Here is a 22,846-nt window from a genome sequence, read left to right on the forward strand (position 1 = left end):
GGAAATAGAATGACGTCACACTTATGTGTTTAGTGGAAGGTGTTTGTGCTCATTATTTTTTAACGTTAAATAGAGTTATCTTTGATTATTAAAGCCCATAAACAGCTCTGATAGGGTAAATGATGATTATTGCATTTTATGGCTAACTTATTCTTGTTTATATTTGGTCATGTAGCCGTTTTTAATGATATATTGTGTTTGTCCTAAATAAATTTCGAGTGGAAATTCCATAGGCCATGATAGGGAAATTCCCACAGGGGTACATCACATAAAGGTTTTGGGGTGGTCTGGGTTATAGTAACCCGTATTTATAGACAAGGGATCCAGCTGTCAAAATGGCAATTTTGGTGTATGGTCATTATCAACTTGTAAAAGTCTCATTTGTTGCCTTAAAATACCAGCCGATACGCCCATACACTGCTTAAATATAAATATCCATACAAAACATTCTCAATTCTCGCTATCATAAACCAATTTTGCACAGTAAGATGCAAAACTCGTACTTTTTCATCAAAAACGTGTAGTCTAACACTATCGCGTTCACTGGTCGATCATGGAAAATCACCTGTAAAACTCATGTATGGCAGGCAAACAAAAGGAAATGAATGATGCTCCTTACAAAACGACCAAAATGTATCTCACAAACCTAGGTATTGAACCACAAGGGGGTCTAAAAGTCCTGCAATGCTTTGTTATTTTCGTAACTGAAAAACAACTCTCGCCGGCTCCACCATTGCTTCACATGTGAGTCACTTGGGCTAGGTGCTGTATCATGTTATCTGATTAGCGAGAACTAATTGTTACAGCCAATCAAATGAGCGTGTACGGCATATAACCCACGTGACTCGCATGTGACACTATGGCGAAGCCGACGAGAATTATTTTTTAGCTACGAAAGAAATGAGACTTTTACAGCAATTGATAATGACCATATACCAAAACTGGCATTTTGACAGCTGGATCCCGTGTCTATAAATAGGGATTACTATACCCCAGACCACACCAAAACCTTTATGTGATGTATACCTGTGGAAATTCCCTGAAAAGTAAAAACTTCCTTGAAAGGAGGAAAAGTGGAGAAATTTGGATTTGTTGAAAAGGTTTATTGAAAAAGGTTGACCTAATCTTCTTACTTATCGTAACCCTTACACATTGCAGTTCAGTATGAGTGATGACTTTTGGACCAGCAGTTCTTTAGACAGAACTTTAGAGTTGTATTTCTTAACAAAACGTCATATTTAAATGAAATGTTTTAAAAATATAAGTTGTTGTATGTAAAGATGTAACTTAGTTTAAAATTGTCTGAAGCCTTCAGTGAAGTGGGTTTGAGAATAAAAAAATCATGTGCATTAATAGCCACAGACGTACTTGTTAACCACCCCTGGGCTAATAATTTATTATAAGATCATCAAAGTATATGGTATAAGTGAAGTAGGGATGTGCAGTATTACTAATAAACCTGTATGTTATGATTTTGCTGTAAAAAGATGTGTGACATCATGCCCATGGTACAAAATTTTCACTACCCAGGACAATGTTTTCATTCCTATTGGTATAAGATGCAAATGCTGAAGTATCACCTTCTATTTGTGATGGGTATTGTAAATCAAATGCATAAATCTCATGGCTGTAATTGTGTACCAGTAACTCGAAAAAGTACAAGAGATTATTTTTGGTTGAAACATGGTAAATAAATAGAAATGAATTTTAAGGATCTGTACATTGATTTATTTTCCTCATATATTTACTATTTCACTTTCAAGCATCTAAATTTCTCGGTACTGACAGCTCTTGTTATATTTTATAATAAAAACCATAATTTATGCTTGTATATAGCTATGAAGAGCTCATGTTTAGCAATTTTTACATTTTGATGTATTTTTAGATACTAGATGAATCGAAATAGCATGGAATGGGATAGACAGTTCCCACACAATCTGCCCGTAGGGCAGATGGGCACCCCTGCCACTGGAAAAGGTCAGTTTATTCTTTATTATATATGATTTACTGAGGATATAAATTGAGCCACATAATCATGAGGTTTCTATTTTTAGAAACAGCTAACATGTAAAGTGCGTCTTGTACATGATACAGTATTTCACACAATGCCTGACTTTTACACTAATACCTTTTCAGTTAGTTTTGTGCCACCATCGCCTCAAGCTAGCAAAATGGCTGGCCAGAATGGATTTCTTGACTTGAAGAAACTGAAAGGGCCTGGCAGTGGTGCAAATTTCCAACCCAGTGATGATGCACAGTCAATATTCACCCCAGGAGATCTCCAGGTTAAACAACTGTTTAATTCACTGAAAGCGTCGCCACACACCAGATCACATATAAATCCTGGATTTCAAGGCATCATACCACAGCCGTCAAATTTGTTGCCAGTTCCGTTTGGACATGCAGAAAAGCAGTTCCTAAAGAAACCAACATCACATACCCCACAGCTGTCAAAGACATTTACCGAAGGTCCCTCATTGCCATTAGCTGTTGAACAAAATGCAGACCAGTTTGGTATAGAACTGAAAAAAGATACAAGTAACCTGAAATCAGATGTTAGTGTTCCAACAAGCAAGTACATAGAGGGGTAAGGATATAAAATTTCTATGAATCCCATCGTTAATATATCAAGTGTTATAAATCATATTATTGAAATGATTTTGAATGTCCATATTTTGTCGATTCGCAGCATTTGGCTCATTTGAAAGTTCTGTAATCAACACATTGAAATTATAAATTGATAATTATCAATAATAATTATTATTGATTATAAATAAGACTACTGAATTAGTCGTAGATATTATTTAAATTGGTAACTGAAAATATTGCATATTTACGCAGATGAGATTAAGATTGATAGGACTTTAGTAGATTTTGAGAGCCATGGTTATTTTACAGGACTGTAAAATACACAACAAAAGGGGCACTAAAAGAAATGGTTCAAGATTTGGCAAGGCTTGGTAATACAACAACTGGCTGTATTGTGGATGAGGTTTGTAATGTCTGTTCAAAGCATACGTCCTTTTTATACGCCTGTCTCTGAAAGAGCGGGATGTATTATGTAAACACACGTGGCTGCGGGCGGGCAGTCTGCGTCCATAAGCATGTCCGCTCTCTGTCAAACAGTTTTCATCTGATCTTCACAAAACTTGGTGACAATGTTTTTCGGGCATAATATATCTCGGCCAAGTTCGATAACCAGCAAAATCGCTCCAGGCACTCTGAGTTCTGGCCCTTGAATTACTCAAAATCTGCAATTTTAGCCTTGTCCGCCCTCTAAGTCAAACAGCTTTCATCCGGTCTTCACTAAACTTGATGACAATGTTTATGGGCACAATATCTCGGCCAAGTTTGATAACCAGCATAATCCCACCAGGCTTTGAGTTATGGTCCTTGAATTACTCGAAGAAAATTTAGCCTTGTCTGCCCTCATCGTCAAACAGTTTTTATCCTATCTTCACCAAACTTAGTGACTTTGTGGGCATAATATCTCGGCCAAGTTCGATAACCAGCAAAATCACTCCAGGCTTTCTTGGATTATGGCCCTTGAATTACTTGAAAAATTGCGAATTTAGCCTTGTCCGCTCTCTAAGTTGAACAGTTTTCATCTGATCTTCACCAAACTTGCTGATAATGTTTGTGGGCAATATATCTCTGCCAAGTTTGATAATCAGTCAAATTGCCCCAGGCACTCTTGGATTATGGTCCTTGAATTAGGCCAAATTAGATGACATGTGTATTTTGTGGCAGTTTGCCACTCTTGTGAAATGCTCAAAACATTTTCTCAATTTACTAACTTTAGTCTTTTGTTAGAATTGCTGGATGATGGAAGACAAATTTTGTTAATAATATCATTCATCCAAATGAAAAAAGATTTAATAATAAATTTGCAACTTCTGTTAACAGGCTGCTACGAACTACTGGATATTACCAGTATACAGGTTCCAGTCTGTCTCTCGTGAAGTTTAAGTCATGTACATTAACATTAACAGTTGTAATTTTAACTTCATATTTGTTTTTTCTTTCCCCTTCCAAAAGTTGATCATCATCATCTCCCTCCTGACAAAAATTTCAAATAAAATTAAAATTTATTGATTTTTATACTAACATAGATACAACTACAGCAGTTGCAGAACTTTTTCCATATATTCTATTTATTATTGTGTTTTTTCTTTTCAGATTTACATTTGAATATCTAGAATAAAAAAAAAAGAAAAAATAAATGTTTCAATATTTGAGGGGAAAAAAAGAAGTAACATAAGTTATGGAGTCTTTAGTTTAGTACTTGTTGTGAGAAATTTACACTTTATTTTTACAGACTTGTGCCCCAGAGTGTGACCTTTACGATAAAGATCTACATTTTCTGTCTGAACAATGTCTTGGACGGGGCTCATATGGAACGGTGGACCTATGTTACGACTCAAAAACTCAGAAGCCGTTTGTAAGGAAACAGGTGACAGCAGAGGATTCTTTTTTCATCATTCGTACAGTTTAAACAGAAAAATGAAGTGTGTCCGAAAAAAAGTGAATTATATCAGAAATAATTTAACATGGTGCGATGATATTGATAAAAAAACACTTTTCCCATATTTTATTGATACGTGTAAGAGGCGAGATACTATTTCTTTAAAAGTTTTACCAGAAAAAAAGTTTTTCTATTCAGCTGCACTTTAAAATATTCCTCTGGTTTTTTTTTGTTTTTTTTTAAATAAATTTTTTGGCAATAAGATTTCAAAATGAAATTTATACTTTCTTATTGTAGTTGGCAAAGAAGGCGCTAAGAACAAGTGAGATTGTAGTACCAACTGAATTAAATCATCATAACATCACAAAATTGTATGGCCTGATCCAAAGAGAGAATTCCAACAAGGGGAATCCAACCATAGAGCTTCTGATTGAATATGGAGGTAATGGACAGACAGAAGTTTTTTTGGGGGGAGATATTTTCTTTTATATATTCCATACCTGTTTTTACCCCAGATTTATGCGTGGGTATAAGAGTTTTTTTTCTCTGGTAGTCTTTTCTGCATATAACTTTTAAAGTATTGAAGATAGTTTGAAAGTTTGCAGTCTTGCATTTTTGGCCGGGTTTTCGAAGAAAAATCCGGCTTGTAGATTAAGTCTGTCTGTGCGGATGGATGTAAGTAATGAGTCTCTTTTTAACCTACTTTTTCACTCAATATCTGGACAAGTATTTCACCTTGGACCTTGAAACTTGATGTGTATATGACCCTAATTGATTTTGGGGTCAAAGGTCAAGGTCACAGGGACCTGAACATTGAAAATGGTTTCCACTTGATATCTGGACAAATATTTCACCTAGGACCTTGAAACTTTATAGATATGTTGGTCTTGATGTGTACATGACCCTTATTGATTTAAAGTCACTGGGTTAAAGGTCAAGGTCACAGGGAACTGAACATTGAAAATTGTTTCCACTCAATATCTGGACTAAGGACTTTGAAACTTCATAATTATGCCCCCCTTCGAAGAAGGAGGGGTATATTGTTTTGCAGATGTCGGTCGATCTGTCGGTCGGTCGGAATATAGACCAATCCTTTTCCTGATGATAACTCAAGAACGCTTGGGCCTAGGATCATGAAAGTTGATAGGGAGGTTGGTCATCACCAGCAGATGACCCCTATTGATTTTTGAGGTCTGTATGTCAAAGGTAAAGGTCACAGTGACCCTGAAGAGTAAAACAGTTTCCGGATGATAACTCAAGAACACTTGGGCCTAGGATCATGAAAATTGATAGGTAGGTTGGCCATGAGTCATGACCAGCAGATGACCCCTATTGATTTTGAGGTCAGTATGTTAAAGGTCAAGGTCACAGTGACCCTGAACAGTAAAACGGTTTCCGGATGATAACTCAAGAACGCTTAGGCCTAGGGTCACGAAAGTTGATAGGGAGGTTGGTCATGACCAGCAGATGACCCCTATTGATTTTAAGGTCAGTATGTCAAAGGTCAAGGTCACAGTGACCAGGAACAGTAAAATGGTTTCCAGGCAATAACTCTAGAACGCTTGGGCCTAGTGTCAGAAAAATTGATAGGTTGGCCATGATCAGCAGATGACCCCTATTAATTTTGAGTTTATTAGGTCAAAGGTCAAGGTCACATTGGCCAGGAACAGTTAAAACTGTTTCTGATCTTCTTGTCCAAAACCATAGGGCCTAGGGCTTTGATATTTGGTATGTAGCAAAATCTAGTGGTCCTCTACCAAGATTGTTCAGATTATTTCCATGGGGTTAAATATGGCCCCACCCCGGTGGTCACATGGTTTATTTAGACTTATATAGGAAAAAACTTTGGGTCAAAGGTCAATGTCACAGAGACCTGAACATTGAAAATAGTTTCCCTCAATATCTGGACAAGTATTTTACCTTTGACCTTGAAACTTCATACTTATGTTGGTCTTGATGTGTACATGACCCCTTTTGATTTCAGGTTCAAAGGTCAAGGTCACAGGGATATAAACATTGAAAATGGTGTTTTTCTTACTTTTATTTTTTTACACCAATTTATTTCTTTAATTTCATTTTCTACCTGTCCATTTCTTTTTTGCCCTTTTTCCTTCAATAGTGCTTATTAATTTGGGGGTTATTTATTGTATGCCTTTATTAGAACTTTAACTCATTATCACCTAATTCAGAAAACCCGGCCAAAACACCATCAGCTGTTGGCTGCTAATGTGTATGATATGACCACTTGGGGAATGGGGTGGAGGCACCTGTGTTCTAGTAACTTCTACCAACATATGACATTTAAAGCAGAGTTAAATACATAGAATTTCATAACATGTTATTAATAATAGTGTTTTAGTGCCAAAAAAAAAAGACAGAATTCTACTTGGTGTGAAGCACAGTCCACCAAAAGTAATGGTATTTTCTCCTATTACAGTATAAAAATTTCATTAGCTCAAAGAATAGGTAGAGATATTGGACTCACCCATTCATTCACATTGGCGTCCCGATTTAGTTAGGTTTTTGTATGTAAGCTGGTATTTCAGTACCCATTTATGCGGATGGATTGAAACTTCACACACTTGTTCACTTTGATGATCCAATATGCAGTGCACAGGTTCCATAACTCTACTTTGCATTTTTTACAAAAACAATAAATGCCAATTTTCGACTTAACAGTTTTGTTGAGTTTTTGTACGTAAGCTGGTATCTCAGTACCCACTAATGGAAATAAATGGATTGAAACTTTACACACTTATTCATTGTGATGATCTGACATGTAGTGCTCAGGCTTCTTAACTCTTTTTTTTTTTTTTCCAAAAAAAATTATGCCCATTTTCGACTTGGCAGTTTTTGGTTTAATTTTTGTATGTAAGCTGGTATCTCAGTACCCACTAATGAGAATGGATTGAAACTTCACACACTTATTGTGATGAGCAGACATTTGTTGTAAAGGATTCATAACTGTTTTGCATTTTTACAAATATTTTGACTCATGTTTTCATTCAGTTGACATGGCTGTTCAATAGTCAGGCGTTGCTTTCCTCTGGCAACTCTTGTTTATCTGCAGGTTGATTTGTAACAGATAACTTGCCGTGTGTAAATTGTTCACACATATATTGTTGCTAAGTGATAGTGTATATTTTTAGGAGAGGCACTGAACAGATATTTCCAGGAGGGAAAGACTCTCTCAGCCCCACAGATATGGGATGCTTCGAAACAAGGACTAGCAGCTCTGTTACACATAAGCCATTACAGTATTGTTCATCTTGATGTGAAACGTAAGATTGCTTTGGATGTTTTATTAAAGTTTATCATGCTGTGTTTCTGACTTCATTTAACAATGCAAATTCTTAAAATTATCGAAAATGGCGACATTGGTATCAACAGCAGAGGCCCTAGCCATATGATTTAAATTAAGTAAGTCTGCAACTATGAAAAGTTTCATTAAAACCTACATTACAGAACATTTTTGTGCATGCAAAAATGTCATCAAATATATGACTTTCTCCGTCGAAGTCTGTTGTGTATATGATAGAGAATCGGTAAAAAAGTAATCAAGCACACTCCAGTCTTATTTATTACTTGAATTTCCTTGGATGCATTGATGCATGGAAAAAAATGTTTCTTATAAATTTCTTCGTGGTAGACCAGTACTTGTTAGCTTGACTATTCATAGAATAGTGAGCTATTGCACTCGCCCATGCGTCGGCGTCCGCGTCCCGATTTTGGTTAAGGTTTTGTATGTAAGCTGGTATCTCAGTAACCACTTGTGGGAATGGATTGAAACTTCACACACTTATTCACTGTGACAAACTGACTTACATTGCACAGGTTCCATAACTCTATTTTGCTTTTTTACAAAATTATGCCCCGTTTTCGACTTGACTATTCATAGAATAGTGAGCTGTTGCACTCGCCCATGCGTCGGCGTCCGCGTCCCGATTTTGGTTAAGGTTTTGTATGTAAGCTGGTAACTCAGTAACCACTTGTGGGAATGGATTGAAACTTCACACACTTGTTCACTATCATGATCTGACATGCACTAAGCAAGTCCCATAACTCTACTCTCTTTTTTTTCAAAATTATGCCCCTTTTTCGACTTAGCAGTTTTTGGTTAAATTTTTGCATGTAATTTGATATCTCAGTATCCACTAATTGGAATGGATTGAAACTTCACACACTGGTTCACTGTCATGATCTAACATGCACTGTGAAGGTCCCATAACTCTACTTGGCATTTTTACAAAATTATGCCCCTTTGACTTAGCAGTTTTTTGTTAAGTTTTTGTATGTAAGCTGGTATCTCAGTATCCACAAATTGGAAAGAATTGAAACTTCACACACTTGTTCACTGTCATGATATGACATGCAGTACAGAGGTTCAATACCTCTACTTTGCATTTTACAAAATTATGCCCCTTTTTCAACTTTTGTATTCATTCAATTGACAAGGCTGTTGAATAGTCGAGCGTTGCTGTCCTCCGACAGCTCTTGTTTTTAAGATGCAGAACTACCTTTTAAGTTAAGAGTCTTTTGGCAGTTAAAAGTGTAGAGATACAGTGTTACTTCAAACAGTTTATTCTTTTAAAATGATTCTCTTTTACAGCTGAAAACATCTGCATTTACTTCAAGAATGATGGCTCGTTTGTTCTAAAATTGACAGACTTTGGCTCATCAAGGCTCCCTCAGGAGCCCTTGAAATTTTTTGGTTTGACACCAGAATACTTGGCACCTGAAATTTGCAAGATGTTTCTTCAGGCACAAAAGTAAGCACATTTTGTTGCATATTGTTTTACTGGTTTATTGAAATACAGTCTTTGATTATAATTGTAATTTCTGCTATTTGAAACAATTGGATTACGATAATGGTAATTTCACTTTTATAGATCTGCATTTAAATTTGGTAGTGTACAATTCAGGGCTAGATATTCCCACTCTTCTACTTGTTAATAACAGTTGAAATTGGCTCTGGGCCAGTTTAAAAAAGTATATAAATATATGGAAGATCTTACTCTGAGACTAATAAATATCCTCTATATACTTAGGGCTGTTCCAGGAAAAAAGGCCTGGTGGGGGGGTCGGAACGAGTACCTATTTTTTTTCTCTAGGTGGGGGGTATTTTTGGTATTTAAATTTCCTTGGTTGGGTGTGTAATTGGTATTTTAATTCTGTTGGTGGGGGGTGTTTTGCACACTAAAACATATAAAAATGTTTCTTGAGATTTTCTATGCGAAGTATATTTTATTAGTGGGGAGGGGGTAGGTTGTCATCATTCAACAAAGCTTAAAAAATCATCATCATTTAACAAAGCTTGAAAAATCAATCAATCGTCGACAAACACAGTGGACTCTATTTATCACATATGCAGCGCATAGGTAACGACAATTTTGATTGGCCTGCGTAGGCGCTGTACTTCAATGAAAACAACTGTCACGTTTTTCATAAATTTTACATGCGCCGAAAAGTTCCCCATACTGTGCATTTCTCGATTTCTTGCATGCAATTTTATCTTCAAACACGAAGAACATGTAGACGTCACGTATATTGCGAGTTATATCATGCGAGTATTGGCGAGTAAAAGTCTGGATAGGGACGACCGGACCTCTCTGTATACTCGGCCGATCGGGCGAGTGGATTTTACTTCGTAACTTTACCAAATTCAGAAATTACATCCCTAAAAATAACCTGGATTGACTGGAATTTACCCGCAAATCGTAAAAGATATCAAAACGTCATGCCAGTAATTTTCTATTCCACGAACACGTGCGACCTATCGTAATAATAATATCTAATTTAGGCTACATCGCCGTTACTTTTGTTTATCGGAACGTACACAAAAAAACGCGCGCAGTGCATTCATTTTTTAATATAATCGCTTCAAATTTTCAACACCGCTTGAGAAGTAATACAGTTTGAATTCTATAACGATTTTAATAAGATATCGACAGAAATGTAGGCAAAATTCTATAAAAACGATTGAATTTTCATACAATTATTTGTAAAATTTCAAACAGCGCGATCCTAATTATTTATTTATTTCTAAAAGTAAATAAATAATACATTCTAAGGTCATAAAATTCAGACTTTTGACAAGAAAGTACAAAAAACAGAATTAAAAAATCATAAATAATGAAAAAGCGGCAGCTATTTCAATACATTGAGTAAAACAATTTTTGGCAAGTGCGGCGGAATAGGTTACGTGACCTCGTGAACGTAAATAGAAATGTGGTTTTAAAATAAAGCAGTATGATGTCGCTGTGGCTTTAAATAAGTTTGATAAGTAAATGAATCTTTGTAGATGTTCGTTTGACACGACACTATGTAAGATATTCTTCTCGAACAATAATGTAAATTCCTTGAGGGCAAATGAGGATATCCACTATTATCTTTTGACACATTTACCTGTCAGTTTATACGGGATATTGCACATTCGCTTTTAAAAAAATTAAAGAAGATACTTTTTTTACTGATTTAAAGAACCGAGGCGGTACGATCAGACAGTGTCATATGGCGCGAAAACATGACGTAATGCCATGACAATCTCGGACAACTTTGATCTCCACTTAAGATGCCATGATACCGACACACTTCTTTTAGCTCTTTGAGGGGGGTTTAATTGATGACGAAAACAGGGCCAGTACTTATTTTATCAACAGAATAATTACCGATAATTGTTAATGTTTTTTTCCGCTTTGAACAGGGGTGGGTTGATGATAATTATTGTGTCCATATTTTTGGGACACTATCCAAAATAATTATTTTTTCGGGATTTTCGAATCCAATGCAATGTAGATCAGATAGGATACAAGAAAAATATATCAACAGCTGCATACTGATAAATGGAAGCAAGATTCCTGTTTGTTTCATGGGGCCTCCGTGGCCGAGTGGTTAGAGTCGTTGACTTCAAACCATTTGCCCCTCATCGATGTGGGTTCTAAACCTCTTTTGGGGCGTAGAATTCTTCACGTGAGGAAGCCATCCAGCTGGCTTACGGAAGGTCGGTGGTTCTACCCAGGTGCCCGCTCGTGATGAAAGTATGCACGGAGGGGCACCTGGGGTCTTCCTCCACCATTAAAGCTGGAAAGTCGCCATATGACCTAAGATTGTGTCGGTGCGACGTTAAACCCAACAAAATAAATAAATAAATGTTTGTTTCATATTTAATGTTCGGTCCGGCAGTGCAGAACTGAATGTCCGGCCATTTTTGGCAACTTTCGCGATGTCTGGATTTTATGATACGCACCTTATAAAGAGTTCCAATTATAAAAATAAGCTTCAACCACGGAAGAGTCACTTTAAAAAAAAATTATTGCAGTGATACTCGATCCCGTTACGTACCGAAATTTACTTCAACTGTTTGATGTAAAACGACGACCGTTTATATAACTATTCACTCACTTTTTTCATGACTTTCACGTGCGCCTAAAAGTTGCCGCGTCAAAGTTTGCACGGACTTTCGCACGCATTACTTGATTTCTACGCTTTGCACGCTTTTTATCTCCCAAAGTATCAATCTTTCCACGAGGTTCACGAAGATCAAGATTTCATTCGGGGATTAACACGCCCTAATTAGGGCTGCACGGGATAGTGTGTGAAAAATGAAGTTTTTACCGCCAGCATACAATACTTAGGACTTAGAAAGCAAACATGGTAACAAATGGAGATGGGCTTGGCTATCTGAATGTGACACTGATGGTGATCGATGGGGTCTTTGGCTACAAAAACCGGATATTGCAGGGTCTGCATTTTGTGAATGTTGTGCCAAAACGTTGAAATATGGCGGCATGAAAAAACAAAAATGTTGCCAGAATTTGGTTGTTTCAGTCTGAATCTTACAAAAATATGTTAACTGAAAATCATGCATTTTGTGCATTATAATAAGTAAATTTTTGGCACACATATAAGGCTAGAATAGGGCTGCTCTATGCGTTCAAAATCACTAATTCTCAGGACCTTCAGGGGGGCTTTGCCCCCCTGGACCCCCTACCAGGTCTTTGCCCTGGACCCACAGGGGGGGCCCTGGCGGCCCCCAAGCCCCCAGCAAATTTTTCAGAATTTCCAATATTCCATACTTTATCCCTTGGGTTAAAATGCAAATGGCGGAACAAACCTGGTTCAGAAATCTGAACGTAGAAGGCATCATCTCCTGGCTCGCAGACAAAGGCCTTAGCGAGATGGGTAACATAATAAAAGGTAACACAGGATTTCCTTTCTTTTGGCATATCTTTCTTGACTGCATGTATTTAAAACTTCCTGTTTAAATCGCAACATAATTTTCAACTGTTCAAGAGCTAAACACAATCCTTCCCATTCGTAATTTTAAAAAATCAAACTTATTTGTTACTATACATTATACATATAATTAAAATTCTGTGGGTAGGGGGTATCAAAGCAATAAAAATTCTGTTGGTGGTCCCCCAAAAACAGTTAAAATTCTATAGGTGGTCCCCTAAACATTGGAGCTCGTTCCTACCCCCCCAGGCCTTTTTTCTGGAACAGCCCTTATCAGATAGTGAGCATTGGTCTTTAACCTTTCTCTGTTTTAATTTCGATACAGGGCTGTACACATACATAGTACATATATAGTATGTTGGTAAAAATAGTGATCTTCCTTCAACAGGCATGGTCTTAACTTTGGATTGACGGAAGCAGATGTTACTGGGAAAGTGGACACTTTCGCCTTCGGGCTTGTCATAATGTACCTGTACAAAGGCTACCATATTCTTGTGAAAGTGATTAACAATGGGAAGACAAGCTATGATGGAATTGATGCAGAGACCAAAAGGTTGTTGCACATGAGTTTGATGGCGCTGGTGAGTTCTTATTGAAGTATGAAGTATTTATTTCAGCTGATAAAATTACGGGTTTAAGGGGGCCTCCTTGGCCGAGTGGTTAAGACCGCTGACTTCAAATCACTTGCCCCTCACTGATGTGGGTTTGTGTCTCACTCGGGGTGTTGAATTCTTCATGTGGGGAAGCCATCCAGCTGGCTTACAGAAGGTTGGCAATTCTACCCGGGTACCTGCTCCTGATGAAATAATGCATGGAGGGGCACCTGGGGTCTTCTTCCTCCATCAAAGCTTGAAAGTCGCCATATAATTGTGTCAGTGCGACGTTAAACCTAACAAAAAAAAGGCTTATTGGTTTAATAAGACAGGGATATGTGTCTGCCTGTCTGTGGCAATATTTCATTCTCTGGTTTCATGACGGGCTTGTTTGTGGAAGGCTGATGCTTCTACCAAGCATCCTGTTCTTGTCTGACTTAATTACTTTAATTCCGGCTTTAAAGGTTGCCATGTACCATTAAAAATTGTATTTGTGTGATTTATACCCCATTCAGTTTAGTGAGACTGAATAAACCTAAGAGTTCTTCATATGAAGAAACAATCTGGCTGGCTAGTGGATGGTTGTTGGTTCTATGCCTGTACTACGACCATTTGATATTCTCAAGTGTGACAAGGAAGTTTTCTGATTTTGTAGATGGCAGGTGACCAGTCAGCGAACAGTTTCGTTCACAATCTGATACCAGATGAGTGTGACCTTGAAATGAGAGACCTTCTGACGAAGCTGACGCAACATAGGCATCAGGATAGGTTTAGTGCTAGACAGGCCCTGGACACTATTGAAGGTAAATAATTCAGTCTTTGGGAAACTGTAGTAATGGGGGGTGAAACATGAATTGGAATGAAATTTGGTTAAATGAAACAGAAAAATGGCTAAAATGAAAATGTTTTCAAGTGCAGGAGCTCCATTTTTACCTATAAGTAAGAAAGCTTACTTGCGTTTTCTAAATAAAATATCTGTACTACTCAGTTAAATGTATTAACTTGTCTTCCTAGGTTATGAAGTTTCTGGTTTGTATGTTTTGAGATGGCAGACTTAATGATTGACGGTTTTGGTGGTTTTAGAAGCACAATTTGAAGAATCAAAGAGAATAATTGTATTTATTTATTTGATAATGGTTCTCTGAATCTAGAGGAGTTTATGAAGAAGTAACATCATTATTTTTGCTGATGTAGAAATGAAAAAGATTATAAGCAAAATCTAAAAATATCAAGGATAACTTCTACCCGGTGCCTGCCTGTGATGAAATAATGCACGGAGGGGCACCTGGGGTCTTCCTCCACAGTCAAAGCTGGAAAGTTACTATATGACCTTAAATCCAACAAAATAAACAAAAAATTAATATAATAATAATATTGCAGAGATGGAACACAAGATCAAGATGTCAGTGAGACCAGAACAAAAGATGAGAGATGCAATAGACCAGCATCAGCAGTTGATACAGAAACAAGTGCCACTGATTGCTATAGACCCTGACTGCCAGCATGGAATGGGTATACCAGGTAGGTCGTTTTACCCCTTGCTGCTGTTGAAAGTATGTAGTCCTGCTTGTTTGAGGACTGCTGAGACATAGTGGTTTTTGTCAGAGGTTTAGAATCACTTGCTCTCAGTTATGATGATGTGAAACCTGGCTTGGGATGTAGAATTCTTCGTGTGATAAAGCCATCCAGATAGCTTACAGAAGTTTGCCGGGGGGAGGGGGAAGGGGTGCCTGCTTGTGCCTGAAATAATGCCTGGATGGGGTCCTAAGGTATTCCTTCTCAATCAGAAAGAAAATTCACACTATGACCCAAGTAACTTGTGTATCTGTGACTGTAAGCAAAACATAAAAAGAGAATTCGCTTGTAAATTTGGGATGTTTTGTTCTATAAATATAGTACAAACATTTGTTTCATAAGTAAAGATATTAAATACTTAAACCATTTCTAGATTTCAAACTAAATTAAAGTGTCATAATGTGTTTCTGATTAACAGTTTACACACTTTCCAATAGCTAAATGTAACTTGATGCAGTAAAACACTGATCTTCGAAGTCATAAGGAAATAAGCATAATGCTTGAATTATCCAGGGTTTTGAATGGTGCAGTCCAAACGTAGAAAATATGAATTAGAAAAGGAAAATGGCAGCTGACCACGAATTCCTCAAAGCTTGCACGCTTATTAAAAATAGTGTTTCTGAAATCAGTCATCTTCGGCCTCTGATTTATACATGTTGGGAAGTTGGCAGTTTCTTATGGAGAACAGGTTTGTACTGGTACAGAATCCAGGAACACTGTTAGGTTAACTGCCAGCCATTACATAACTGAAATACTGTTGAAAAACGGCGTTAAACCCAAAACAAACAAATAAACAAGTTCTTCGAGTCAGCCTGGAGCTCGAGCCATCCGTGCTCAAGCAAGTTACTTTTCATTGTAGATTGTTTTAAGTTATATTTTCTCTTCTTCGATATTTCTCTTGTTTGTAGGGGCCTTTCGGCTGAGTGGTTAAGGTCTCTGACTTCAAATCACTTGCCCCTCACCAATGTTGGTTCGAACCTCACTCGGGCATTGAATTCTTTGTGAGGAAGCCATCCAGCTGGCTTACAGAAGGTCGGTGATTTGTACCCAGGTGCCCACCCAAGATGAAATAATGCACAGAGAGGCACCTGGGGTCTTCCTCCACCATCAAAGCTGGAAAGTCGCCATATGACCTATAATTGTATCGGTTAGACACTAAACCCAATAAAAATATTCTCTGGTTTACTTGCAGGTATTGCTGAAGATTGTATGGAGAGTGACAACGGCCCAGTAAAGAACAGAACAAAAGATGCATTACGTATGAAGCTAAAGCCGTATGGCAAGAAAGGAAAGTACTGCAAGGACATAAACAGTAAGAGCTTCTCGCCACAGTCACCAATCACCGAGATGCATGAGCTACGGCATGGAATAGCAAGCAAACAGATGCATATGATGATGCCTATGACACCAGTCAGTGAGTTCCAGGGTCTCAGCTTGGAACAGTCCTTACCTAAGGATTTGACTGAAGATACAAATTTTAGCTTGTCGGTATGTATGAGTTACTGTGACATTAATATTCACAGAGGACTGAAATTATGTAAAAATATTGGAAGTCTATGAATTCATATCCTCACAAGATAGCCATTTAGACAGAAACCAGGAGATTTCGGCCCATAGATATAAATGAAGTCACAATATCTAACAAATTAGGATGTGTTTTGATGTTTAAATTGAAGCAACATAAAACATAGTGCATATTAACAACCATCTGATCTTACCTGAAGGGTTGATAAATATTTTTTTCCTTGCATCAGGTAGTTAATGGAATAACTGTTGATAGAATATCAAGGTCATGGTTTTGAATCTTTCATATACCTTTGATGCCGATCAGTATAAATCAGTTTGGTTCGAAATACAGCTTGAGAGCTGAAGGGAATTCCTGGAATCTAAATTATTTCTTCCGAATCATTTGCATTTATTATGTCTCCCACCACATTGTGGTGAGGGAGATATATTGATTTACTACTGTCTGTGTGTCCGTGTGTGTGTTGAACAGTTCTCATCAGATCTTCACCAAACTTCAACACAGTATGTTTACTAATAAGTCCTCGACTAAGTTTGATAACAAGCCAAATCACCCAAGGCCCTTCAGAATATGGCCCTTGAATTATGGAAAATCACTCTGTACACAGTTGCGAGTGATACATGTATTGGTGAGTGGTTGACTCAGATACATAACTATTCAGATGATTAGGCAGATGTGGGAGACGTGCTTTTCTCAAAAGCAGCTCTAGTTAATACGTGATTTTTATATTGACATATTTTAGATGACGGAAAGAAAAGCTCCAATTGCACAGCCATCAATGGACACATCTGATCATCCAAGTGGTGTGTCTCAGCTATCAGAACCGATGCAAGCCTTCAATGCTGTTAGACCTTCACAAATGGTGGAACCAGCTGTAGGATTTGCTGTCCAACCGTCACAGCCAGTGGTACCAGCTATCGGATATAGTGGTATCATACCCACCCCACACATAGGAGGTGCAAGTATGGAGCCAGACAATGTGGTCTCTCTTGGAGGTAAACAGAATATACAGCGTACCTTTGAAATGCAGCAGCCAGGAGTTGTACGTTTGAATGTACCCCAGGTCTGTATAATTTTCCTTACATATAGTTTACAAACTCAATTTTCCGTGGAACCTTAAAATGTAAATATTTTCCATATCAGTTTGTAATTTTCATGTCAGTTTTGCATGTCTAAAATCCCTAATGTTATGAAGTTTCTGATATATTACAGTATTATACTGTACTAAAGGCCTGCACATCAAATGCAAATTCATACATTGCATTTAAAGTTTTGTTTTCTCACATCTGCATTATGTCAGTTGATCCAGTGCTGTATGTGTTTATAAATGTTATAAGGCACAGACATCCAGATTTTGGGCTAAAAAAATATTTTTCTTATGCTAACTAATGAAATACTGTATTCTATCAGTTAAATATTTTCATATTTCATCACCCACACTGTGAAAATATGAAATCTATATTTTCACACTGTGAGATATATAGCTCCACTCCCTCATTACATTGTGTATGAATTTAAAATTATTTGCTTAAAACAGGATGAAAATTGTAGTCGCACTTTGTTCTTTATAGCTTATTTCTCGATTCAAATTATTTTACTTAAAGAGAATTTCATAACGTTATGCAGCAAAAAATGAAATAAAATGGAACTTAATGTTGTATGCGTCTTTATAACATCACAGCACGTCTGACGTCATGTCTGTTTATGCGAGTCTTTTTCCCGCGCTGAGATTAAAAATAGTTGCAAAATGCAAATCTCAACGCAGTTGAGTATAAAATAAAAAAAAATTTGTTTGCTTTCGTGGATTTAGAATATATCTCACCTCGAAGTGAGAAAGTTTCCACATTTTCATTGCGCTACGCGCTCGTGAAAATATTAAAAAAATTTCAAACTTCTCAGTGAGATATATTCCATATTCACTCAAAACAAACAAATATCCTCTATTTCATATTGAAGTTTGGTCCTATTATGAACATTAGAATATGAGTTTTTGTTTCTAAACTTTTCAAAAAATGCCAAATAAAAAAAAAAGATGACCCGGACCACTGTGGCAATAAAGAAGTTCCCCAATGTCGCTACCAATAGGGTTATGGAGGATTTAGTGTTCAGTGCGCGACAGCATACTCATAATCGAGGCAGTTAATCTCGGGTATAGCATTACAAACCCTTTTTGATTTTCACCATGAAAATAAGTAAAAATAACTAATTCTCATGTGTTTCCATAACATATAGTCTGTCAGTAATTAAGTTTCAAAGCATTCTTAAGAAATAAGACACTGCCATTTTCATTAACTTAAGTTTTGGGAAATCAGAAGAAAGGTAAAACGAAGAATGCCTTTGAATGACCAAATGTGCTGGTCTTTTTCTTTCAGGAGCTGATAGAGAAGCTGTTGATAAAGAAGAAGGCTGAACGTATTATGGCCGAACAAGCAATGATGGTGAAGAGAGAGCTTAAAGTATACCCAGAAGTGATCAATATTGGTAGGAGCACACCTATAGAAAGTGACAGCCAAACTCCAGTTGTACAAACAAGGAACATGAAGACATTTCGGGACAGTCCAGTGCAGATGGAGGAGGGAAACGATGGTGGGAACATGCCTAAATTCTCAAAATTCTTTTAAAAGTGGACTAATCCGTTTTGTTCGGCCACAGTGATATAGTGTAAAAGGATAAAAAAAGACAATTAAAAGTGCTTTTGAACTTTCGTATTTTTAGCTCGACTATTCATAGAATAGTAGAGCTATTGGACTGGCCCATGCGTTGGCGTCCGCGTCCCGATTTGGTTAAGGTTTTGTATGTAAGCTGGTAACTAAGTAACCACTTGTGGGAATGGATTGAAACTTAGCACACTTATTCACTGTGATGAACTGATCTACATTGCACAGGTTCCATAACTCTATTTTGCTTTTTTACAAAATTATGCCCCTTTTTCGACTTAGAAATTTTTGGTTAAGGTTTTGTATGTAAGCTGGTATCTCAGTACTTACTAATGGGAATGGATTGAAACTTCACATACTTGTTCACTATCATGATCTGACATGCACTAAGCAAGTCCCATAACTCTACTCTCTTTTTTTTCAAAATTATGCCCCTTTTTCGACTAAGCAGTTTTTGGTTAAATTTTTGTATGTAATCTGATATCTCAGTATCCACTAATTGGAATGGATTGAAACTTCACACACTTGTTCACTGTCATGATCTAACATGCACTGTGAAGGTCCCATAACTCTACTTGGCATTTTTACAAAATTATGCCCCTTTGACTTAGCAGTTTTTTGTTAAGTTTTTGTATGTAAGCTGGTATCTCAGTATCCACAAATTGGAAAGGATTGAAACTTCACACACTTGTTCACTGTCATGATATGACATGCAGTACAGAGGTTCAATACCTCTACTTTGCATTTTACAAAATTATGCCCCTTTTTCAACTTTTGTATTCATTCAATTGACAAGGCTGTTGAATAGTCGAGCGTTGCTGTCCTCCGACAGCTCATGTTTTACAAAATTATGCCCCTTTTTGGCCTTAGAAATTTTTGGTTAAGGTTTTGTATGTAAGCTGGTAACTCAGTAACCACTTGTGGGAATGGATTGAAACTTCACACACTTATTTACTGTCATAAACTGACCTACATTGCACATGTTCCATGACTCTATTTTGCTTTTTACAAAATTATGCCCCTTTTTCGACTTAGAAATTTTTGGTTAAGGTTTTGTATGCAAGCTGGTATCTCAGTACTTACTTATGGGAATGGATTGAAACTTCACATACTTGTTCACTGTCATGATCTGACATGCACTAAGCAAGTCCCATAACTCTACTCTTTTTTTTCAAAATTATGCCCCTTTTTCAACTTAGCAGTTTTTGGTTAAATTTTTGTATGTAATCTGATATTTCAGTATCCACTAATGGGAATGGATTGAAACTTCACACACTTGTTCACTGTCATGATCTAACATGCACTGTGAAGGTCCCACAACTCTACTTTGCATTTTTAGCTCACCTCGACTTAGCAGTTTTTGGTTAAGTTTTTGTATGTAAGCTGGTATCTCAGTATCCACAAATTGGAAAGGATTGAAACTTCACACACTTGTTCACTGTCATGATATGACATGCAGTACAGAGGTTCAATACCTTTGCTTTGCATTTTACAAAATTATGTCCCTTTTTCAACTTTTGTATTCATTCAGTTGACAAGGCTGTTGAATAGCCGAGCGTTGCTGTCCTCCGACAGCTCTTGTTTTATTTGTTCTTGTTGTTGCTGTTTTATTTCTGACTAATGTTTTTTTTTAATCTTCACTTACATCTTGAAAATGAGAAAAAGATTTTACTAACATTTAACACTGTGGTTCTTGCCAACCCTATTTTTTCATTATTATTATTAATATGTGCTTGTCTATGTAAAAGGAGCTTACAAAGTTGGAGTTGGAAATTGTTATAAAAACAGATAAAAACACACAAAAATGGGTTGCAAGGATATAAATCATCTATGCCATAGCCCAAATAACGAAAAAAAAACATATGAAATTCCTACCTATCAGCTCTTTCTAACAACAACAAAAAAAAAACATGGAAAAAAAGCAAGTTATTACCTGAAAAACATCTCTGCCAATTAAAAAAAAGAAAAGATATACACTGGTTTTATAGTTGTGATTTGCACAGTTTATATTTAGATTTATATTTAGCTAATTTCATGATTGACACATATAGGGCATAAGCCTGCCAATAAGTCGTTTGATAATGAATTGAGAACAAAGAGCTAGTAGAATGAAATTTGTGTACTGAAAATTGCAGTTTAAAGTTATATGGCTTGTACAGTGTTCTGTTGTGTTTGTATGTTTTCTAACAACAGCATTATAAACATGTTATTCATCATGTCCGTAACATTCAGTTTCACATTATATAGATATTCACTGATATTGCCTTGCATGTTTTTCTGGTTACTGTTTTATGTAATTTATGTAGATTATATTATGAGCTGTTTTTTTTTTTACAATAAATGTGCACTTTCAAGCAATACAAAGTTAACAGTGTAGTGCAGTTAAGAAAGGAGAAAAAATGTATACAAGAAACACTTAGAAATAGCAGGATTTTAGAGAAACACTTAGAAATAGCAGGATTTTAGTCGGGTTGTGGGTACTGATGCTTGTTTGATACCAGACATAGTGTAAAATGAAATTTACGAGAATTTTTTTGTCATTTTTAAGAAAAATGGAAACATAAAAAAGAGCAGTAAAGTTGATGGTGAAAAACAACATATGTAATTTTATGTTAATCTTATTGATTTATCATGAAAAGTAGTTTTGAATTACATTGAAACCTGGGTAGCTGTTTGCCACTGTTTGATTTTCATTGTGTTTGAATTTCTGTGCATGTTTATTAAGATGAATTTTCATACTACATTTCTTGCAAAACCCAAGTGTGTAGGTTACAGTTATGCAGCTTTAAGGCTTAAATGTGTATAAGATAGAGTGAAATTATATTTTGTGAAAGAAACCAAAAGAATTCAAGGTCTTACTGTAGTCTTTTAGTGTATGTGGTAGAGAAATCTTAACTTTCATATTTCTACATTTTTATTATCTTCCCTGTTTGATATTATATAAGTCCTTACCTATGTTTTACTTTATTCTTTACTTTATCTTCCTCTCTAGCTTTTAACCCTTTACTTTATAAGATGTTTCATTTTCTCCTATGTAGAATGTTAATATTTTGTTTAAAAATATATGTGTCATTTTAAATGGTTCACACACTTATAAACATAAAAAAATCCAGTAGTCTTGGGCAGAGGTTTTACCAAAACAGTAATGGTTTCAAGGAACATGCATGGGTGACAGTATGTGATAAGTTGGAACTTTGGACAAGCAAATTTAAACTGTCTAAAGCTAGAAGTATTTCAACTTCGAATATCTACAGGATCTCTGTATCCTCTAAATTTTTTTGGGTGTTCTAAAATTAGAACTATTTGAAGTCTTTCCTTATACCTGTAAGAATCAATTGACTGCATCACCTGTTTTTTTTTCACCAGATTCATTCATTCAGTTTGAAATGCTTGTAAAGCTCATTTTTTAAGCTGCAAAGCAGTTTATATCCAGTGAAGAATGGATATTGAAATGTGGAGATCTTATTGATGGGTATTATTCTTAAAAATGTTAATTTTTGTTTGATAATACCCAATGGTGTGTGGACCACATTAGTGCTTAGTGGATAAAAAATGTATAAAAAAATATAAAAACATGAATGCAAAGAGGCAGTGAAAATATTTTTGCATCTCGATTAAAAAGGGCCTTTCGTATACAAAAAGAAAAGCACCAGATGAAAAAAAAAATACTTTAACTCTTTTCGCAGCTTAAACCTTACAATGTTTACGGCCAAATCTGTGTTGAAGACCACCCTGTGAACAGATAAGACCTATACTGCAAGACCCACAAATATTTTTTGCCATCTAATCATATTAC

General features: G+C 36.4%; 1 protein-coding gene across 4 annotated transcripts; it reads left to right on the forward strand.

The window, feature by feature from the left end:
• LOC123531313 (uncharacterized) lies at positions 1-22,323 on the forward strand. 4 transcript variants are annotated; one of them, XM_053517345.1, is made up of 14 exons: positions 11-115; positions 1,886-1,977; positions 2,137-2,587; positions 2,899-2,992; positions 4,319-4,453; positions 4,763-4,907; positions 7,615-7,746; positions 9,075-9,234; positions 13,089-13,281; positions 13,949-14,096; positions 14,674-14,814; positions 16,061-16,356; positions 17,136-17,456; positions 18,766-22,323. In XM_053517345.1, exons 2-14 carry the CDS (start codon positions 1,893-1,895, stop codon positions 19,012-19,014), a joined length of 2,550 nt encoding a protein of 849 aa, XP_053373320.1. In that variant the 5' UTR covers positions 11-115; positions 1,886-1,892; the 3' UTR covers positions 19,015-22,323. The 4 variants fall into 4 exon arrangements, with proteins under 4 accessions (XP_053373323.1, XP_053373320.1, XP_053373322.1 ...); XM_053517347.1 differs by having other exon boundaries at positions 15-39; XM_053517346.1 differs by lacking the exon at positions 11-115 and adding an exon at positions 1,059-1,114.
• Positions 22,324-22,846: the final 523 nt, after the last annotated feature.

Source organism: Mercenaria mercenaria, chromosome 11 (genome assembly GCF_021730395.1).
Source record: "Mercenaria mercenaria strain notata chromosome 11, MADL_Memer_1, whole genome shotgun sequence".
NCBI lineage: Eukaryota > Metazoa > Mollusca > Bivalvia > Venerida > Veneridae > Mercenaria > Mercenaria mercenaria.